Below are 22485 nucleotides of genomic sequence, written 5' to 3'. Positions count from 1 at the left end.
GAGAGAATCAACTTTTGAACTGAGCGCTTAGTGACGGTTGGTGCGCGCTGGCACCAGATGGGGTGGAACCTTATTCTCAGGTCCCATATGCGTCCAGCAGTTCCTGGCCCCTAGCCGCCAGCGCGAGCTGGGTCGGTAGGTCGGGGCTGGACAACAAGGTCTCCCATCGCTCGGGGGGGTTGGGGCTGGGGAGGGTGGGGGGTAGGGATGGTGGGGGGTTCTTGAGCTTAGTGCACTCTGCAATGATGTGTGCTAGAGTGCCTTTTGACCGTCTGCAAAAAGGGCATAAAGTGTCATGCTCTGTTGGGAACATCTTGTGCAAGAGCACGGGATGCGCTAGCGACCCCGCTTGCGTGCGTCGCAAGATCGTTTGCTGCTGTCGGCTGAGTTGCGGATGCGGACGGGGAAGCCTACATCTGCCGCTTCTGTACATTTGCGTGATTTCTTTGTAGCTTGTCACGGGGTGCGGTAGCTCTGGCTCGTCCTCGGCCCGGATTGACAGTTCTCGGGCATAGTGGTCGGCGAGTGCGTTGCCTTCCACTTGCGAGTGAGCCGGGACCCACACGAGCTCAACGGCCCGTCCCGGTGATTTGCATTTGGTGAGGATCGCTAGTGCCGCGGGAGAGATGTTCCCCTTGCGGTAGCTTGCGTAGGCGGTCTGGGAGTCTGTGACCACGGTCCTCACTCCCGGTTGTGCGAGTGCGAGGGCCACGGCCACTTCTTCTGCTTCGGCTATATTCGTCGTCCGTATCGACGCGCCTGTGACCAGTTTATCGATGGTGGTGACGACCGCCGTTGCTCTGGTTCCGTGCTTGGGAAGCGAGGCGTCCGCGTAGAGAACCTCTGGGTCCTTTTCCAGCTGTCGAGCCATTGCCTTGACCCGCGCAGAGCGTCTCTCGTCGTTCCTCCCCGGCTGCATGTTCCGGGGGAGAGGCTTGGTCTTAATAATGTCTCTCCACGTTGTGGGGAGTGGCTCCGTTGTCGGTTGCTGTTCAATTTGCCATCCTATCTTGCGTAGGACGGCCCGACCGTGCTCTGTCCGGCTCAGCCTTACTCTCTGGTGGGATAGGTGTGCTTCCACCAGCTCTTCCACCGTGTTGTGGGCACCCATTTCCAGCAGCTTCTGCGTTGACGAGTAGACTGGGATGCCCATCGCGAGTTTCACTGCTTTCCTTATCGTCGTGTTCAGCGTCTCGCGGTTCACCTTCGCAAGCTGGAGGTACGGGGCGGAGTACGTTACGCGTGACACGACGAATGCCTGCACCAGGCGCAGTGCGTCTTCTTCTTTGATTCCTCTGTTCCGGTTGGTGACTCTCCGGATCATGCTCAGGACTTGCTCCGATGTGGTCTTGATTTTGTTGACGGCTGCGTGCGCCTTGCCGTCGCTGCGCAACAGAAGGCCCAGTATCCGGATCTGCTGCGTTGGTTTGATCACTGTGCCGTCGATGGTGATGATTATGTTTGGCGGCGGCTCTTTCTTCGGTCTTCCGGGCTGTACCATGAGCAGCTCCGATTTCTGTGGAGCGCAGCTCAGGCCGCAGGTCGTGGCATACTCATGGACGGTCGTTGCCGCTCTCTGCAAGGCTTCCTCCGCCCAGGCGTCGGACCCCGCGCGGTTCGTCCACACCGTTATATCGTCGGCATAGAACGCGTGGTCCACGCCCTCGATCTGATTGAGTAGTTCGGGCAGGGGCAGGAGTGCTAGGTTGAAAAGCAGAGGCGACAGGACAGACCCCTGTGGGGTACCCCTGTCTCCGAGCTCCACAGGCTCTGACCGTTCATTTCCTATCCGGATAGTTGCTGTTCTATTGGTTAGGAAATCTTTAATATAGCCGTAGGTCTTGCGGCCACAACCAGTCTTGCGCAGGTTCTCGAGCATGCTGGCGTGGGACACGTTGTCGAAGGCCCCTTTCAGGTCCAAAGCCAGTATACCCCGGGGCGCGTGCCTCGTTGCTCTTTTAATCACTAATTCGTGTAATTGGATCAGGACGTCTTGGGTGCTCAGGTGCTGTCGGAAACCATACATGGTCGCTGGCATCTGATTTGTCTCGTCCAGGTGTGCTTGAAGTCTTCTGAGAACCATGCGTTCCATGACCTTGCCCACACAGGACGTGAGCGAGATAGGGCGCATGTTCTCGATCGTCAGAGGTTTACCGGGTTTAGGTATGAACCGTACCTCGGCCTCTTTCCATTCTGCGGGCAATCTCGAGCTTTCCCAGGTTCTGTTGATGTGACCCAGGAGCCCGTGTGCCGCCGCATCACTCATGTTATTGAGCAGCTTGTATGTAATGGCGTCCGTTCCGGGTGCGCTCGTCTTATTACTCTCGTCTATGGCTGTTAATAGTTCCGTGATGGTGAACGGTTCATCCAATGCCGGATTTTCCGGTCCCCCGTACTCGTCCGGTATCGGAAACCGCCCTCTCTCCGTCTTGAGATAGATCGCCTTGAGGTCTTCAATGAGCCTTTGGCCGTTGCCATCGTAAGCGTTCAGAACTTTGGTGAGGTTGCGGTTGGTTGCGGTCTTGCTGCTCAACGGGTCGATCAGGTGTCTGAGCAGGCACCAGGTCTTGCGCGCCGAGAGCTTTCCCTGCAGCCCGTCGCACGTACTCATCCAGTTCTCTCGGCACAGCTTGGTTGCGTATTCAGCGATCTGTTTGTTGAGGAGCGCGATGCGTTTGACGAGCTTCTTGTTTCGTCGTTGACGCTTCCATCTTCGCGTGAGCGAGTGCCGCGCCTCCCACATGTGTGCTAGTTTGGCGTCGACGAAGGGCGTCTGCATCGTTGTTACAACTTCTTGAGTAAATCTGTCGAGCGCGATCTTTTGTTCTCGCGCCCATTCTGCGTACGTTTGATGTCTGCCCTCCTCCTCGTTTTCTCCGCAGGTCTCGTTTTCTTCGTCCGTGTGCTTGCGCATTCGGTCCCAGTCGGTGATCCGGGCTTTGCCGAGGGCTGCCCGGTACCTTGGTCCCTTGATCGTTACACTTATGATGCTGTGGTCGGAGCCCAGGTCTACGTCTTCGTTCCGCCAGGCCACTTCTAGGGAGCCCGCCATCCACGACAGGTCCGGGGTGGTGTCCCTGTTGACGCTGTTTCCCTTTCGGGTGACGACGCCCGGTTCATTAAGGAGCGCCATTCCTTGGTCCTCCATTGCCTGTGCTAGAGCCTTGCCTCGTTTAGATTGGTATTTGTAACCCCATGTAGTGTGAGGGGCGTTGAAGTCGCCTAGGACCAGGAGCGGCCTGTTCCCCGCCAACCTCTTCGCCTGGCTTACTGTTGTTTCGAAGTCGTACTGCCTTTGTGACGGTCTGCAGTATGCGCTCATTACAAACAGGTTTCCGGCACTGCCAATAGTCCTTGTGTGAACCTCGACCAGCGTGTGTTCGCAGCCCTTTTGCGCCGTGAGGTGCTGGGTGGCTGCTATGTTGGTGCGCACCAGTAACGCCGTCCCGCCTTCCGTCGGATCCGTGTAGGTCACGTAACCCGGGAGTCTGGGTCTGCCGTGTGTCTCTTGTAACGCGATCAGATCCGGTTTCTGGTCGAGCCCATCTATGTGAAGTTGTAACTCGGCTTCCTTGGTGCGGATGCCCCTGCAATTCCATTGGTAAATGATCGTTGTTTCCCCCCCGCGGATTTGCTTTCTACTGTTCGGCGTCTGCGCCATCTTCCTTTAACGTTTTGATGCGACCGCGCCTGTACGCGATCGATTCCTTGACTTTATTGGCGCGTTCATTCCTTAGCGCTGCGAACTTGTTCTTCACGGTGATTGTCGCTGTCTTCGCCGCCAGTCGTTCGTGCTTGACTGACAGGATCTTTATTTGACCCTCGAAGGCCTCTAACCTGGCATTCATATTGCCGAGATTCTCGTTAATTTGATTGATGGCTGCGAGTATCGCTGCCAGTTTGCCCTCTTGCGGCGGTTGCTGTTGTTGATGTGACGTCTGCGGTGCCGCTGCTGCCGTCTTGCAGTCAGCGGTGGTTTCAGCGTCCATCTCTTCTTGAACATTCAATGCTTGTTGCATGGGCTGCGCATCTCCTCTCCGCTCTTGCCGGGGTGAGAGGGGGTCCCTCCGCGGCACCTTGCGTTTCTCGTTGGCGTCCTCGGGCACCGTGCTCGTTTTGGTTATTTTAGTTGCTGAGTTGCCGCTAACTAGCGCATCTATTTTACTCATGAGTGCTCTGATCTGCACATTCTGTTCCTGAATCTGGGTGTTTTGCCTTTCGATTAGTCTTTTAAGTTCTGTACATTCGCCGCACTCTTGGCGTGTTGCGGCGTTTTGGTTAGAGGGGGAAGGTGGGGTAGGGTTGAGGGGTGGGAACTCTCTGTCGTTCCCAAGAGCGACGGAAGACCTGTTGGTCCAGCCCACCTTTTTCTCGGCGAGTATCCCTCGTTGGTTGGACTCGACCCGGGTTCTTGATCTGGTCCGGGACCTCGAACGGGACCCCCGGCGTCTTGCGCTCGAGCTACGACTGCCTCCTTTCCCCATCGTCTCCCAGCGGCGGCCGTCCTTGGAGCCGGCCGATGGCGCCTGGTCGGCCCTGTTCGGGCCATCCCGGGAACGGGATCTCGATCGTTGGCGGCTTTGGTGGCTGCCCTTGCGGGCCGGCGTTCTCGAACGGCTCCGCGAAGAGGTGCTGCGTTGGGGTCGGCCTGCAGGAGCTCTTTCTTGGCTGCTGTCGTCGATGGCCCGGCGCCGCTCCCAGCGCCGGCGCCGCACCACGTACGGCGTCTTAAATTTTGCCTTACAGGCCCGGTCGGCGGTGAGATGCTTGCCGCCGCACAGGCCGCACTTGGGCACGCACGCATGCTCTTTGTCCGGGTTGGCGATGCCGCACCCCCGGCAGATGCGATTTTGGGGATTGGGGCACACGTCCATTCGGTGTCCGACGCGGCCGCGCTGGTAGCAGACGTCGATCTGCTTGCGGTGCAGTGAACATTGAACGAGCAGGTTCCCGTAACGCACGTAATTGGGTACCTTGGGTCCCTCGAAGGCGATCACCACGGATCTGGTCTTGCCAATCCGTTTCGCCTGCAACGCCGTCGGGTTGTGCTTGTGCACCACTAGGTCTTGAATTTCTTGGGCGGTGTCCTCTAGCGGGATGCCCCGTATCACTCCTTTAACTGTTCCGTGAGGCGCCGATTCGTAAGTGCTCACCTCGTGGGCCGTTCCTCGAATGTCGATGCGTTTCACCATGGCGTACTTGTCGGCGTGCTCCCTCTTCGAGGTACTCACGACGATTATGTTCTGTTGATGGTTTGGACAAATAATATCTTCTCTTGCTGCAGTTGCTTCGACTTGGGCTGCCCCAGTAATGGCTCGGCTGATTTCGACCCGGGCCACATCGCTCACTTGAAGCCCGCCGCGTGGCCGCATTACAATCTTCACGTCTTCGCGCGGGAGGTCTGGCATTCTCGCGCCCTTGAGCAGCTTGCCCTTGTTTACCCGCGTCATCCTGTGACGAAGGCTCTTGTCGGTGGTGCCATAGATGTCATCGCCACGTCTGTTGCTGACGTCAACTGTGGATTCAGCGCCATCTTGGCTTGCGTGGCTCCTTTGCTTCAACTTCTCGCCGGCGGTTTTCCACCCCTCGGCTCTCGTGAGCTGATCCGGCGAAATTTCTTCGCCATCGACCTCAATTCTCATAGCGGTCGACATATTGGGTCCCTGTCCGCTTGCCAAATTAGCGATTGGTCGGTAATTGGCTGCGGCTCGATGCGGCCTGAGAGTAGGCCTACCGCTTCCCTCGGCCGAAGCCGAGGCCGGTGGGCGCTCTTCGTGGGTCACAAAATCGGCTCTAATTACCGAAGAAATGGACGCCTACCTCGGAATTGGGTATCCCGGTGGTCCACGTAGGTTCATACATCCGGTCGATGCGCTTTCATGAAGATCCGAGTTGAATAACCGGCGCAATTAGTGAAAATTCAGAGAGCTGACGTGGAACACGTTCATTCAGCAACGCAATGGCTCATACCCCCTACCTATTCTATTCATACCCTACCTATTCTGAAGCCATTCTGAAGTTCTCCCAATATGCCATTATTCTCTGCTCATGCTTGAAGCTTTAATTTGATTGCCTGCATTGCTAGCCTGTATATTACCGATGTAATGATCAACGGTCTATACGAGTGAATGCTATCTTTCTCCCCCTTACCTTTATAAATTAAATTCATTCTACTTTGTTGCCAACTGTTTTTAAATTTTTTTTTTCCACTGCTTTCACCAGAGCTTCCTTACTTTTTGGTCCTAGTTCATTAATCAGCCTAACGGGAACCTCGTCTAGCCCTGTAGCTGTGCCCTTAGGAATTTTCTCTTCGGCTTTCTTCCAGTTGAAATTTGTCAGCACCAGCTCCTTTTCCACCTGCGTCTCTTTCATGCTCTTTTTTTCTTGAAATACAACGTCGGCATTGCCTTGGAAAGATTCGGCTGTTATTTTTCGGATGTAATTTATTGCCGCTTCTCCTTCCAGTCTGTTTTCATCTTTGTCTAGGATATGTTGTTGTATTGTTGTTGACTTCCTGCCTAATAGTTTTATGTGGTTCCAAAATATTCTAGGTGCGGCCTTCTTTTTCTCACGTATTTCTGACAACCAACGTTCACTTTCACCTTTTATCTTTGCTTGCACCAGTATTTGAACCATAGACTTTTTCTCCCGATATATTTCCCATGTACTGGCTACTTCATCCTGCGGCAACTGCGCCTTCTTTGCCTGCCTGTGCTCTCGGGATGCTTTCTGTCGTTGGGCTATTGCATCGCGTATCTCCCTGTTACACCAGCATTTCGGTTTCCTTTTTTTTCCTTTCCAACGAACATGTTTCTCTTTCCGTATTTCTGTCGTTATTACACTAAGCTCACTATATCTTATATCGCGTAGAGAAAGAAAGAAATAAGGGCGCAACATGTTAGATGAGTGCTTACATAATATTCCCGCATGTATAACTCTAGAAAAATACTGAAAAGCTTCAGATGCCTGAAATAATTTACTATAGATTTTCTACAGCCAGTTCCCGTTTCGTTTGCATGGAGATGATTGTGTCTTGACGTCACGACTCAGCAGGTGGTCACGTGGGAGCAGGATACTACAAAGTTTTGACACTCGCTCCTCGGTAGTGTGCTCTGCTGGTAAGTCGGGCCTCACGACGAGCATTGTTTCGCGTGATTTCGTATTCCGAGTGTGTTATTTCGCTTTCTAGGTCCATGAGGTTCTCTGCGCTGTAAACCAATTTGCCCGTTTAAGAGTGATTTTTTTCTGACTCACTAGGGGTGTAAGAATGTGAGCGATAGACCAATTTGCACCCTTAGGGACCCTTAAGGGTATAAAGTAGTTTGCAGTGTGAGACTGCGCATTGTGAAAAAACTTACATTGGTTCCCCGTCAGCGTTTTTTGAGGTGTGAGGTTGCGACTGCCAGGTAGACTTCAGCGTTTCCTCCCGTCCATCTGGATGCACCTGGTCGAGAAATGCAGCCATTTGTTTACGTCCATGGTAATTCCGCGCGGACGGCGACGCGGCTTCGTATTTCAATTGTACTGACTTCAGGTAAGAACGCACAACCTAGACAGCAGGGATAGTTTCGATTTTGTACTATAGTGTTGCCAATTTCGCGGTGAACATTCAATGAACAAGGCCTAATGTCATTGTTGACGTGTAGGGCATGACCGCTTATGGCGGAAACAGACTTATTATAGATTGCCAGTGGCAGGTATGGTAGGTCGCATGAGCCGGATTATTTGCACGATAAGTCGCAGTGTTGCGCTAGTTAATTAAAAAAAAACGTTTCACTGACCTTTTAATGCATTCCAGGGCACGCGTCCCAAGTGCGCAATCCATGTCAAGTAGTAACGAAGGCTTATCCATCTAGCAGAATTTATGTGCGTGACATTTGAGAAATACCCCCTCAGAAACTGTGGCGAAATGCATTGATGTTCCAGGTAACACTTATTAACACTCCTTTTTTTTCGGAGCTCTTCACTTTCGTGACTTTTCAATAACCACAGATCTCCAAAAGTCAACGAGCGCGCACCATTTCTCGCAGCGCAGGGGGCGTGATTTCGGGGTACGGCGGTGCAGAAAGTTGCCTCTTATGTAAAGCACTGTGCACTCTGTACGTACACACTACACACCTATAGCCGCGCATGCTCCTGGGTGCGTTTTAACTCAAAAGACGTCGAATCACTGGCGTAGCCACATTTCTTTCGGGTGGGTGGGGGGGGGGGGGGGGGCGCCCACTTGACCGGGAACCAGGAGGGGGAGGGTGCAGGCCGCATACTAACACGGAAATTTCGGCAGGGGCACATGCGTGTTGTGCCACCCCCTGGCTACGCCACTGCGTCGAGGCACCGCCCATGTTTAGTCATACATAGCCTGCACTCTGCACATAGCATGGGAAATTGAGGTGGATCTTATGCCAAAAGAAGCTATCGCCCCACGCACGATCACTTGAAGCGATAGACGTATAAAAGACCCGCCGTGGTTGCTTAGTGGCAAAAAGACGCCGCAAAACGCAGGTGCTGATAAATGCGAAATTTCTGGTGAGAAAAAAAATGCCTATAAGTGCCTGCCAATATCTAAAGGAAATTATTTGGCACGCAGGGCACATGCGTAAGGAGGTGTTGTGCCATACTACGAGCACCACGTGGCGACCACGAGGCGACGAGTGCTCCCACTCCTCCGCGACCAATCGAGAATTCGACACGGGAGGTGACTTCAAGAAGCGCCCAGCCATCTCCGCGGCGCCCAGACATCTCCGCGACGAATCGAGAATTCGACGCGGGCGAGGTCATCACCCTGCCCTGCCTGGTTCCTGCCGACGAGAACTCGCCCAAACCGGTTCCTGCCGACGAGGTGTCGCCGAAGGGATTTAAGGGAGAACCAGCCCTTTGTGAAAGCAGAGTCGCTTGCAGCTGCCCAGTCGGTCTGATGCGCTCCTACTGCTACCTGTAGGCTATCATCCACTATCTGTAAATATTGTATAAAGCTTTTCGTTTCTTCTTCGTCTACAGAACGAGTCCGACTTTCGTCCTCAACCCCGAAGTCACAACATTGGATGGCAAGCTGTGGGATTCGAAGTCAAATAACGCCCGCTATACCGCTCAACGACAGCCACGAGGACCACCGGCGTCAGCTACTTTGGAAGGGGTGAGTGCCCGACGTTTGCCTTTCGCATCGCCAGACCTTTGTCGCACACGTAAATGTTAAGCAGCATTGCTCAAGTATTCTGAAAGGGTTGTAGTGGTTCTGTCTTAGTTCGCTTCAGGCCTTGCATAAATTTCCGGCTTCGGAAGCAAAGCTAATTTAGAGGCAAAACCAGAGACGAGCCGTCAGATCGCGATGGAGAAGCTGAGGATACAGGACTTTCTTGATATTTGTCAGGAGATGGGCATCTCGGTTGCCGCGGCAAGGCGAAAGAAAGCCATTCTTGACCTTCTGAGGGCACAAGGGGTAACTGACGAGGAAGTCGAAGAGGTTTGGGGAGAAATTATTGGGAGGAGAAGCGAGAAAGAAAGGCTCGAGGAGGCAGAGGAGCAGTAAAGGTGCGACGAGGCAGAGGAGAGAAAAAGGCGCGAAGAACCAGATCATGCTCTTAAATTGAGAGAACTGGAAATAGAGCAAATTCGAATAAGTTTGGCGTGTTCAAGTCCCCTTTCCGGTGGAGACGATACGCCTAAACTGAGAATACAGGACCTAATGTTACCGTACAGGATAGGCGGTGATATCGCACTTTTTCTCGTGAATTTCGAACGCCTGTGTGAAAAGATAGGGCTGGACGAAAGCCTTCGGTCTCAAAAACTTCATTCGGTTGTCCAAGGAGAGGCCGCGGAAGTTCTCGCACGCTTGTCTAAAGAAGACTACGAGAACTATGGAAAGGTAAAAGCCGCGCTTCTTCGCGAATACCGCCTCTCCGTCGAGGCATTTCGACAGCGGTTTAGAGAGGCAAAAAGGGGCAGCGAGTTGCACACTGAGTTCGCGTACGAGTTAAAGTCTAACTTAAAAGAGTGGCTCAAAAGTGCAGAAGTGTATGGCAACCACGACAAGGTGCTTGAATGCATAGCACTAAAGCAGTTTTACCGAGTTCTTCCAGAGGAAGTTAGACTTTGGCTGCAGGACAGGCTCCCAGAGGTAGACCTAGAGAAGGCAGCGCAGCTCGCGGAGGAATATTACACGCGCCGAAACTTCCAAGGAAAACCTGTTCAGGAAGATAGGCTAGAAAAAAAGGACTATCTTGTAAAGCGGTTTTCCCCTCGCAACCCAGTTTTGCCGAGTAAGAAATCATCTACGAGTGACGAGTTCAGCAAAGGAGTATCGACTAAGGCTGAGGTGGCGAGGGAAGGGCTAGCAGAGACAGTTCAGTCAGCTGGGGCCGCTAAAGCTAACGCAGACGTAGAGCGCGCGTTCGAGTCCCGGAGACCAATTATCTGCTTCCGTTGCGGAAAGGAAGGCCATATTTCCTCAAATTGCAAGGAGCAAATCGCGTTCGCCAGCATTAGCCAGTCGGACGAAAATCTGAGGCTGCTCGAGCCATATATGCAGGATGTTGTGGTAAACGGAAAAATGTGCAGGGCACTTCGCGATTCCGCCGTCACCATGGATGTTACTCATCCGTCCTGTGTTTCTCCCGGAGACTGTACAGGGGAATGCGCCTGGATCAGACAAGCCGCAGAAGAGAAGAGCGCGTGCTTGCCAGTTGCCAGGGTAACCCTCGAGGGCGCGTTTGGAAGGCTGCAAACGGAGGCAGCCGTGAGTCCAAGTTTACCCGCACACTTCATACCTTTTTTCAAACAAATCGGAGCAGCTTTTAGAAAACGATGGCCGGTCGTTCTCTGTCAGTGTCGCTTGCATGGCATTAACGTGATCGCGGTCACGCGCCCTCTCAATGAAACGTGAAAGCACATCTTCAAACAAGGAAACTAACAACGTTACGTCCTTACAGCGGCAGTCTAGGCCGGGAGATACGGCTGATGAAAAGCAAATGGCTCATGCTTGTGATGGATCAATTACCGGATCAGTGACAGTGGGTCAGGAGCCTTTAGAGACTCGGGAAAATGGGGCGCCTAGGGCTGAAGTGGAAGGTTCACTGCTTAGTCCCGCCTCCTTTTGCTGGGAGCAGCTTAGTAGGGTTGAACGAAAGGCGCTTATCGCGGCACAGAAAAGTGACCCTTCGCTAACTGTGCTGCAGGCTAATGTAAATGAAGGAGTGGCCCGAAAGAACATCTCGTTCTACACTAGGTTAGGTCTCAAGTACCGGAGATATCAGTATTTCAAGGGTCGGACATACGACCAACTACTCGTGCCAGAAAAGTACCGACCACAGCTTTTAGAGTTAGCGCATGGGAATGTTTGGGCGGGTCACTTCGGTATCAAGAAGACAAAGGCTAGGCTAGCGCAAGATTTCTATTGGCCAGGATGCTGGAAAGAGGTTAAAACACTTGTTCGGTCATGCGACGCATGTCAGCAAGTTGGTAAACCCAATGACAAGTGACAGAATTTTACACGGAGCGAGACAGGGCAACATATAAATTTTCTTCGCTCGCCTCAGCTGTGTCTTGCCTGCCCGAATGACTGTTAAGAATTGCTTTGCAATCTATTCTTTAGCTGTTTATTCTCTTTGAATGTGTCTTTGAGAATACTATTTGTGGAGGTCTGTACGTATCCCCGGCTCTTTACCGGGTGCGTGTTTCGTGTTTAGTACAACAACCGTAATGGTGCTGTTGAGAGCACAGAGGGGGTTAGAGCGTTTGTTTTCATGGAGTTTGTTCTGGCGTTGTGGAGAGCATTGGGAGGATGCTCACTTTCACTGAAGTGATTGGCATTGATTTTCGGTCACTGCGTGAGCTTTCTCAGATCCATGCAAAGGAAAGACTAGCGGATGAAAGGGCGGCAAAGTCATTTCCTTGGCCCCATCAATGACGTCACCCAATCAGCACATCGCATACGTTGAGCCGCGTCGAACAGCTCGACTTCTGGATGTATTATCTGGCGGCGGGGGTTCTGTTGTGCCACACTACGAGCACCACGTGGAGACCACGAGGCGACGGGAGCTGCCATACTACATGCACCACGTGGCTACCACGAAGCGACGAGAGCTCCCACTTCTCCGCGACGAATCGAGAATTCGACACGGGAGGCGACTTCAAGAAGCGCCCAGCCATCTCCGCGGCGCCCAGGCATCTCCACGACGAATCAAGAATTCGACGCGGGTGAGGTCATCGCCCTGCCCCGCCTGGTTCCTGCCGACGAGAACTCGCCCAAACCGGTTCCTGCCGACGAGGTGTCGCCGAAGGGATTTAAGGGAGAACCGGCCCATTGTGAAAACCGAGAGTCGCTTGCAGCCGCCTAGTCGGTCTGATGCGCTCCTGCTGCTACCTGAAGGCTATCATCCACTATCTGTAAATATTGTATAAAGCTTTTCGTTTCTTCTTCGTCTACGGAACGCGTCCGACTTTTGTCCTCAACCCCGAAGTCACAAAAGAGGTTACCTTTTTGTTCCTACGCCGCGAAATCAATTTGATGAGCATATCTTGTCAGCGCGGTTGCCCTCTCGCTGATTGTACCTAGTGCTTGTAAGTCGCCATTATTAACGCAGGGTCTGGGAACGGCATATACTACATTTTTATTGAGTTAATTATGGTTACATAATCCTGAGCAGACTGCGCGTGGGAAGCGGGCTATTCGAGGGGAAAGAGTGCCGCTATGCGTACAATATAACGCTCTGTTTACGTTAGTATACTTGGCGAGAGCGGTGTCCCGGGAAGCATTTTTACAATTGCTAGTAAGTACAGCGGGGCGTGGCATTTCCCCTAGGCGGCCGACGTTTCTGCGCAGGCGCAAGTAATAGCGGGTTTGAGAGAAAATCTGTGGGCTTTTTGCTCCTTGGATATTTGACTGTGCCTAGGCACAAAGAAGTTTCTTTGCTCGTGCTTTGTTTGTCCCCGAGGCGTGCCGGCATTGCGGAATGGGGTCGAGTTTGTTTACGCTCCGACGCTGGCTACCGGTGCGGTGAAGCAGGTGAAGTAGTGGGCACTGACTCCCCATTTGGTGATCACTGTGTCTAAAGTTACGTCGCGCAGGCTTTCTCACGCCTGCGGGAGCGTCTCAGAGCTACCACCGTGTGCGGACGTGAGGTTTGGAGCTCCTGCGTCAGCAGCAGACGCTACAGCGTCTCACGCGCTCTTCCTCGCCCTATTCCGATCACGACAACGGACGCTTCCTGCGACCTTCAACGGCGACGTCAAGATCACCACCGATGCAGCAGGGACGCTCGCGGCGTCTCTGAGCCACCGTGCAGGTCGTGCTTGAGCTGAGCCTCAGCGTGGTCAGGATCGGCGTTCAGGGACTGCCTACCTTGTCCAACACCGCGAACACCCATTGACCACGATAATGGAGGTGGAAGCTACGAACGGCGACGATCCAGCAACAGAAGAATATCCAGAAGACCCGGCGGATGGATCATGGCTCACCGCTCGCGGCCGGCGGGGACGCCGTGCCGACGCTAAGTCTGACCCAGCAGCCCGCTGCCAAGAGAGGCAGCATTTGAACCAAACTGTACCACGACGACCTCAGAGGCCCCCACCTCTGCCCATCGACGATTTTAAAGTCATCCTGCGCCCGAGAAACGGTCTCACGTTCGGTGAGTGGCCTCGCCACTCTCTGACTCGAGCCGTCGGCATGGAGGCGCGCCTCAAGGGACAAGAGGTCGACGAACTTCACCTACGTGTTCAACGTGCTCAAAACATCGCCCTCATCAGCGCGCCAAGCGAAAGAATTGCGACCATCCTTAACAAGATGACATCGCTTACACTTGGCCCGCATCGCTACCCCATCTCAACATACATCGCCTCCCCCGATAATTCCTGCAAAGGAATCATCACGGGTCCTGACACAGGGACTACACCAACCGAACTTTCAGACCACCTGTTGGCACCTGGGGTGGAAATCCTCTATGCTCGCATGATGGGGCGAACAACCACGGCCATCACTACGTTTGCTGCTCAAGCTACCGCGCTACGTGAGGTATTATGGGGCCGAGCACCGATGCTACATACACACCCCGAGGGCCCAGGTGTGCAGCATATGCCTTACAGTTGGCCACCGTGTGGACGTCTGCCCCACGCCAGGCATCAAGCGCTGCACCACATGTGAGACTGAAAACCCATCCACCACCGAACCTCACCAGTGCCAGCCCCGGTGCCTGACGTGCAAAGGGGACCACCTGACAACCGATCCAAGCTGTCCGGGCCGGGCACGAAAGCCACCCAACAAGCAACGAGTGCGCCAGGAACTCGAGAAACAAAAACGGCAACAGCATCGTCCTCTGGCCCAATCTAGAGAGCGACGAAGCCGATCCCGGTCCCGATCTCGGTCCCATTGCGGTCACGATCTCGGAGCCGAGGCCCTGGCAACTGTTCTAAGAATCGCGAGCGGGCACCACCATCATGTTCATCATCATCCTCATCACCACCGTCGTCACCACCACCAGTGGCACCACCACCGGCCAAGAAGCCGCCACCACCACTACCGCAACAGCTACCATTAGCAGCGCCCGAAGGGCCGGCCAGTCGGACCTAAAGGGGTAAGTTGGGCGGCGGGCCTGCCACCTTCACTGCGCAAATCTCTCTCACACTCATCCGAACCTAAGTCCCTACCACAAACCCAATCTCAATCACAGGCGCCTCGCGCCAAGATGCGTCCCCAGTCCACAACTGCATTGTGCCGCGACCTCCAGCATGAGCTTCGACGAGAATTGCACCGAGCTATAAAGGAGATGTGAGAAAGCATTCTCACGGAGGTCAAGGAAATGATCCGAGCCGCCTTTGTAGACTTCCAAACCACCGTGCTGAAACCAATGCTACATGAAATTACCAACGAACTCAAGCAGAGCGTGAGAGAGCTCACGGCAGAACCCCTTCCCCCTAAACCATCCTCATCCTCACTAGTCGCACGCGCTACACCAACCTCAGCGCCGTCACTAGCGACAAGCGAGCGCGCTCACCCGTACGTTCGCCCAGCCCAGCAACAGAATGATGGCTTCTGCAATGCAAATGCAAAATAGAACGGCGGGACTGACGCTGTGGCAATGGAATTGCAGGGGGTACCGATCTAAACGGGGCTCGCTGCAACAGTACGTTGCCGCAGCGTCAGAACCGCCGGACATCATACTTCTCCAAGAGCCGGGCGCCACACTTGTACCTATCAGTGGCTACGCGGCCATTAGGGGCTCGGACGAAGCGAAAGTGTGTGCGCTCGTGTTAAGGAAACTCGCCTATACCCATACTACTCTCACGTCAGACATCCCTAATCAAATCATTGAAATTGTCCCCGCGGACACGCGACAAAATAGCCTGTACATCTTAAATGTATACAGTGCACAACGTGCTCGGTGGGACAATTTTTAGTACCTACTCTTGGAACTCATCAAGTTGGGCCCAGTGTCCGTAGTGTGCGGTGACTTCAATGCCGCACACGTGGCCTGGGGCTATCGCAGTAACACACCAAAGGGCACCCGACTTTGGGAGCTCACACATAATCACAGATTCACCCTCATAACAGATCATACCCAGCCTAGTCGCCAGGGAAATAGTGTCGAGAAAGACACTTGCCCGGATCTCACTTTCACAAGGGGGGTCCAGGGCGAGTGGCTGAACACTGGCGAGACGCTGGGTTGCGATCACCACGTTCTCATCATCCGCATCAGTCGCACAAGTTACAAACGCCCTGAAAAGAAACCTTGCATTACAAATTGGACCAAACTCCGTGAAATCCGCAGGGATCGAGCCACAGGAGATGAAAGCCCCAAAAGTTATGCCAGTTGGCTCAGTGATTTACGCAACGATCTAAGCAAAACGACTAGCCGCATAACCATGACGACAGAGACCCCCGAGGGTGACCCGCATCTCCTACATCTGTGGGACGCGCGCCGAGGTCTCACGAAGCGATGGAAGCGGCAAAAGTTCAATCGAAAATTGCGCTACAGAATATCCCAAATCACGAGAGCAGCCCAGGAATACGCAGACCAGCTAACCACTGCTAACTGGCAAACGTTTTGTGGTAAGCTAAGTGGTACGCTGGGCACCGCGAGAACCTTGGCAATCCTTCGGTCGCTAATAGATCCGAGAAACACGAAATCCCATAAAAATCGGCAGCTTCAAATATTCCTCCACCAGTACGGAGGAGACGGAGACCAGCTCCTGAACGACCTTGAACAAAGGTATCTCTCCCATGGCTCTAAGCCAAGCTATCCGGACTATCTGTATAGAGAAGAAAGTGACCCACTATGCACTGACATAACTGTCCACGAAATCAAAGCCGCACTCACAGACATTCATAGGAACAGTGCCGCACCCGGAGAGGACAGGATACGGTATACTCTAATGCGAAATCTCCCGGATGAGGACCTGGAAGCGCTCTGTGCTATGTACAATCAGTACTGGCGCACCGGCACTTTCCCTCTGGAATGGCGACGTGCCGAGATCACTTTCATGCTCAAGCCCGGAAAACCCCTGTCGATCCAAAATTTACGGCCAATTTCCCTCACATCGTGCATAGGAAAGCTGCTTGAGTATGTAATCCTAAAACGGCTTCAACCTTTCTTGGAGACGCAAAATTTATTCTCCCACACACAGTTTGGATTTCGCCCCCATTTGTCCGCTCACGATGTTCTTCTTCAGATAAAAGAGGATCTTGTTGACCCCCCCATCAGGGCGCAGACGAAAGCTCTTTTGGCACTTGATGTCAAGGGAGCTTTCGATAACGTTTCCCACGGTCTCATCCTTGAGAACCTGGCCCACTCCCACTGTGGTTCCCGTATGTACACTTACGTGCGAGCCTTTCTCAAGGACCGTGTAGCCACAGTGGTAATGGGCCCATATCGGTCATCAGACATTAAAGTTACCGGAGCGGGGACACCTCAGGGGTTGGTGCTCTCGCCGACGCTATTCAACATAGCTGTGGCGATACCACCTCAGTTACTGGAGAAAGTTGAGGGGCTATACCACGCGATATATGCTGACAATTTGACTCTCTGGACGTGCACCGGATCGGATGGAGACATTCAGGGCCGCCTACAGACGGCGCTGGATATAGTGCAGGCGTACCTCGCGACTGGAGACCTCGAATGTGCGCCACATAAATCATAACTATTACTAATCCGACCCCGAAGCAGCTATGAAACTCCAATTCCAGTGATTGAAGTGAAAATACAAGGCACACCAATCCCCACTGCACAAAAGGTCCTAATCCTTGGTTATCACCTACAATCAAATGCCAAAGCTCACTTCACGGTAGATCTCCTTGGACGACAGTGCGAGCAAATCATCGGTATGATGAGGCGCGTTAGTAACCGCCGCTCAGGACTCAAGGAAGCTGATATGCTGCGGTTGGTCAAGGCATGCATTATCAGCCGGATAACCTATCACCTCCCATATAACAACCTGACGCTCTCCCAGACCAACCGTATAAACACAATTATTAAAAGAGCCGTTAAATAAGCACTCGGAATTCCTGTATATGCTTCCACGGAACGACTACTTGCTCTCGGGGTACACAATACAATCGAGGAACGCATCGAAGCACACAGAATGGCGCAACTCGAGCGATTGAAATTGACCCCCACAGGCAGGCATTTGCTCTCACGGCTGGGCTACCCACAACATTCACCCTCTACGCGAGAGCATGTCCCAGTCCCATCAAACATCCGAACCTTACTCACCACAGCGCCCATACCGCGCAATATGCATCCAGAGCATCGTAATGGTCGCCGGGATGCACGTGTTAGATACCTTCGGACACTCCTCAACGCCCAGCCGGGGGGCACCGTCTATTATACCGACGCTGCCCACTATGCTCTTGCGATCATAAACAAAGAAAGACAAGTGTCGGTGGTGGTCGGCGGACGATCAGGGTAATATCGTCACCTCGTGTAGCGTCCAAACCAAGGCTACGCTCACAGGGGAGACGTTGGCCATAGCACTCGCCATCAACCACGTCGTCAGTCACATGAAAAGATCACCAAAACACGACCACATCATGATTACAGATTCCCAAGACGCATGTCGAGTCTACCTTAGGGGTCATATATGCCTCAGGAAGCCGATCGCGCTCTCACCAGCACACGTAAGCTCCCCGCCATTCCAGATCCTTCAATACCACGCATCAGGCTGATTTGGACACCTGCTCATGCCTCACTGTCGGGCAATGAGCGCTCATGCGGCTGCCCGAGAGCTAACCTGCCGGGCACCTGGCAGTGAAGCGAGCAACCCATATCAAGCCTCTCAGAATTTGCCCAACACATACCGTGACACTCTAGACTTTTACAGGCTAGGGCGCTTGCGATATTGCCCTCCACCCAAATACTTCTCCCGGAATGAAGCCGTATCCCTGAGACGGCTTCAAACCAACTCATATCCGAACCTCCTCCTCCTCAAAAAGTTCGCCCCAACCTTATATCCCACCACCTGCCCAGGCTGCGGTGCACCACCGACGACGTTCCACGTCACGATTGAGTGCCAAAAACTACCTAAGGATATCCCTGTTCTACAATCCCCCCAACCATCATATGCGCAGTGGGAGGCGGTCCTCCGTCGCTCCGAGCCTCAGGTCTGGCAGGCCCTGATACGACGAGCACCAGCGGTAGCGACAGCCGTTGGGGCTCTGGACTGAGGGCCCCAACCACATAAATACTTTCACTTTATAATAAAGTTTCTTCCCTCTCTCTCTCACGCCTCTGGTGCTGGTGCTAAGTCAGTCATGCCGGATTATAACTTTGTCGACCCTACGGCGCTTTAGGTTCAAAAACTCATCGCTGATTTTCCCGGGAGAGCAACAGGGGCCGTAGAGACCGGGCCTGCATGCTCTCCTGGAGCAGTATCTTAGATCTTGGCAGGCTTTTCGTATGTTGCGGTCGGCGACTTTTCAGGAGCATTTTTGAGTGGTCCCCTTTTAGTGAAATAAACACACAGCGTGAGGATTATTGGCTTTGCGTCTCGGCCACGTTACGTTAGGTTACGCTACGTTAGGTTACGTTAGCGTTAGGCTACGTTAGGCTAGCCTAAAAGGCGTTGGGTAGGTTAGCGTAAAAGGCGTGAGGGTGGCGCGGCGTATTCTCACAGGGGTTACGCCGTGAGGATTACTGTCTTTCCTTTTGGGCCATGTTTGCCAAGGTTAAAGCTATAGGTTAGCCCAAGATGCATTAGGGCCGCGCCACGTATTCTCATAGCGGTTGTAGGGGCGTCGACATTCACCGGCGGCCTTTCAGCCACTCCCGTTTAACCACGGTTGCCAAGGCGCTGTCTTCTACATTTTCAATATATGCGGTCCGGCCTCTACTACGGTCCCTACTGCTCCCACGGAAAGCTATGTGACGGTATTTTGAAGGTATATCGCCGTAAGGCGCGAGAAAGGTATAATACGGCACGACTGACTGGCCAGGGGCGTATAAGATCGGCCGTGCGCTATCGCGGGCAGCCAATTTTGTATGCGAACACCCCCTGGCACGCTTCGGCCTCCGCGGCCCCAACCCACGGGCCGCCCTGCTTCCAGCTTTGATCCCCCGTTACCGCTTGGTTGCCCCGGAGATCCTGCGCCACCTGCTTTAATGTAACCTCGAGGTGCTCTCCTGAGGCCTCCGTTTGCTGGTTACATGTGCCCTCCTGGAGCAGTGCTTGGAAAAAAAAAATAAAAAAAAATAAAAGGGATCTATCGTCGCGACGAAAAAAGCGACCCGCGACTTATACAATATCAGTAAGAACCTTGCCCCTTCAAACACAGCGATCACCAAATGGGGCGTCCGTGCCCACTGCCTTACCGCGCGGGCAGCCAGCGTCGGAGCGTAAACTGGACCCACTCCGCAATGCCGGTATGTCTAGGGGACAAATGCATACAACACGCGCTATGAAACCTCGTCCGCAGTGCCTAGGCAGACTCCCATATTCAAGGAGCAAAGGCTCCCAGATTTTCTCTCTCGCACCCGCTCTTACTCGCGCCTGCGTAGAAACGTCGAGCGCCACGAGAAACGCCATGCCCCGCTGTACCTACTGGCAATTCATTGTAAAAAGGCCTCCCGGAAAACTTGATTACATGCACTACTGGAGTTGACAGCAGCTGCAAGAGGACGTATTTCACAGCCGCGTTCCGAGATAAACACTGAACACACTTGCGCTCTACCTCACTTCACATGCATTCACGGTGTTGGCACGCGCACAGTGCTCAACGATTGAACCGCGCGATAATCGGAGCGCGTGGCTGTCGCAACTTTTTTGAGCCACCGTCGGGGCGCTGGGGACACCGAGTAGATACTGTCACGTGGCGGTGACGTTAAGAACACAGTAGCAATACTGTGAAAGGCAAAACTCGATTTTATTGGGCGAACCTGTGCCCACAAAACAGGCTACACTTATAGCACAACGAAAGCGGCGAACACAGGCGGCGATCGTCGAGAATCTCATCAGCGGGTCAAGCGCGTCGGCTTTTATACAGAATCGTCGAATGTTCCAGACTAATCGTTGGGACCCGCGTGCCTTCCACAAAGTTCTACACCATTCGCGTCAGGCGATGAAATCAGATAACACAAGGTTCGGCGACAACAGACAGTGGATAGAAGCATCGATAACTTTCCAGAAACTTCGGATACAGGCAGGCGCGTCCCGCGCTGTGCGATAACATTTGTTAGGCGGCCAAACGTGGTCGCCCGATAAAGATAAGTACGCGTGTCATTACCCCCCTCTTAAAAAGCATCGACCCGATGCTGCAAACAAACGAAAGTAAAAAAAAAAGAAGCACTCGTAGCAAAAAAAACAACAAAGTAAGGAAGTTCGTCAGCGTCCATAAAAGGGTTTGAGGCGCACCACGTGGACGACTTCAGATCGTGCGCGGCGCCGCTGTGAATGCGAAATGCCGTCTGGCACGACCTCATAGTCCAGTGCGCCAATACGTCGGATGACCTTGTAGGGTCCGAAATAGCGTCGCAGTAGTTTCTCACTGAGTCCTCGTCGGCGTATCGGGGTCCATACCCAAACACGGTCGCCGGGCTGGTACTCGACGAAGCGTCGTCGGAGGTTGTAGTGTCGGCTGTCGGTCCTCTGCTGGTTCTTTATCCGCAGGCGGGCGAGCTGTCGGGCTTCTTCGGCGCGCTGGAGAAAGGTAGCGACATCAAGGTTCTCCTCGTCAGTGACGTGCGGCAGCATGGCGTCGAGTGTCGTCGTCGGGTTCCTGCCGTAGACCAGCTTGAACGGCGTGATCTGTGTGGTTTCTTGCACCGCCGTGTTGTAAGCGAATGTTACGTACGGCAGGACGGCATCCCAGGTCTTGTGTTCGACGTCGACGTACATCGCTAGCATGTCGGCGAGGGTCTTATTCAGGCGCTCCGTAAGACCATTCGTCTGTGGGTGGTAGGCCGTTGTCCTCCTGTGCCTTGTCTGACTGTATTTCAGAATGGCTTGTGTGAGCTCCGCTGTAAAGGCCGTTCCTCTGTCAGTGATAAGGACTTCTGGGGCGCCATGTCGCAGCAGGATGTTTTCGACAAAGAATTTCGCAACTTCGGCTGCGCTACCTTTCGGCAATGCTTTAGTTTCAGCGAAGCGGGTGAGGTAGTCCGTAGCCACGACGATCCATTTATTTCCAGTTGTTGACGTCGGAAAGGGTCCCAGCAAGTCCATCCCGATCTGCTGGAATGGTCGGCAAGGAGGCTCGATTGGCTGTAGTAATCCGGCTGGCCTTGTCGGCGGTGTCTTGCGTCGCTGACAATCTCGACATGTTCTGACATAACGGGCGACGTCGGCGGTCAGGTGCGGCCAATAATACTTTTCTTGTATCCTCGATAGTGTCCGGGAAAATCCGAGGTGTCCAGCGGTCGGATCGTCATGTAGGGCGTGCAATACTTCTGGACGAAGTCCTGACGGGACAACAAGAAGGTAGTTGGCGCGGACTGGTGAGAAGTTCTTCTTCACGAGTAGATTGTTTTGAAGCGTGAAGGAAGATAATCCGCGCCTAAATGCCCTGGGGACAACGTCGGTGTGCCCTTCCAAATATTCGACGAGGCCTTTTAGCTCCGGGTCTGCCCGTTGCTGTTCAGCGAAGTCTTCCGCGCTTATCATCCCAAGGAAGGCGTCGTCATTGTCGTCGTCTTGCGGCGGCGGGTCAATGGGGGCGCGTGATAGGCAATCGGCATCGGAGTGTTTTCGCCCGGACTTGTAGGTTACAGTGATGTCGTATTCTTGTAGTCTGAGGCTCCATCGCGCCAGTCGTCCTGAAGGATCCTTTATATTCGCTAGCCAACACAACGCGTGATGGTCACTGACGACTTTGAATGGCCTGCCATAAAGATAAGGGCGAAATTTAGCTGTAGCCCAAACGATGGCGAGGCATTCCTTTTCGGTCGTAGAATAGTTGCCTTCCGCTTTTGACAGCGACCGGCTAGCGTAAGCTATCACCTGTTCGACTCCGTTTCTCCTCTGGACTAGAACGGCACCGAGGCCTAGGCTACTGGCGTCAGTATGGAT

General features: G+C 53.5%; 1 protein-coding gene across 1 annotated transcript in view; it reads right to left on the bottom strand.

Moving 5' to 3' along the window:
• LOC126544148 (N-acetylated-alpha-linked acidic dipeptidase 2-like) overlaps positions 1–22485 on the bottom strand; it is a 47423-nt gene that overhangs the window by 10832 nt on the left and 14106 nt on the right. The window contains exon 7 of the mRNA XM_072287885.1: positions 7359–7444. Coding sequence (XP_072143986.1) covers positions 7359–7444 — 86 coding nt within the window. The remainder of the gene's footprint in view (positions 1–7358; positions 7445–22485) is intronic.

The sequence above is a fragment of the Dermacentor andersoni genome, chromosome 1 (assembly GCF_023375885.2).
Source record: "Dermacentor andersoni chromosome 1, qqDerAnde1_hic_scaffold, whole genome shotgun sequence".
Taxonomy (NCBI): Eukaryota; Metazoa; Arthropoda; class Arachnida; order Ixodida; family Ixodidae; genus Dermacentor; species Dermacentor andersoni.
Note: the sequence above shows the minus strand (reverse complement) of the source record. Positions and strands in the feature narration are given on the sequence as shown.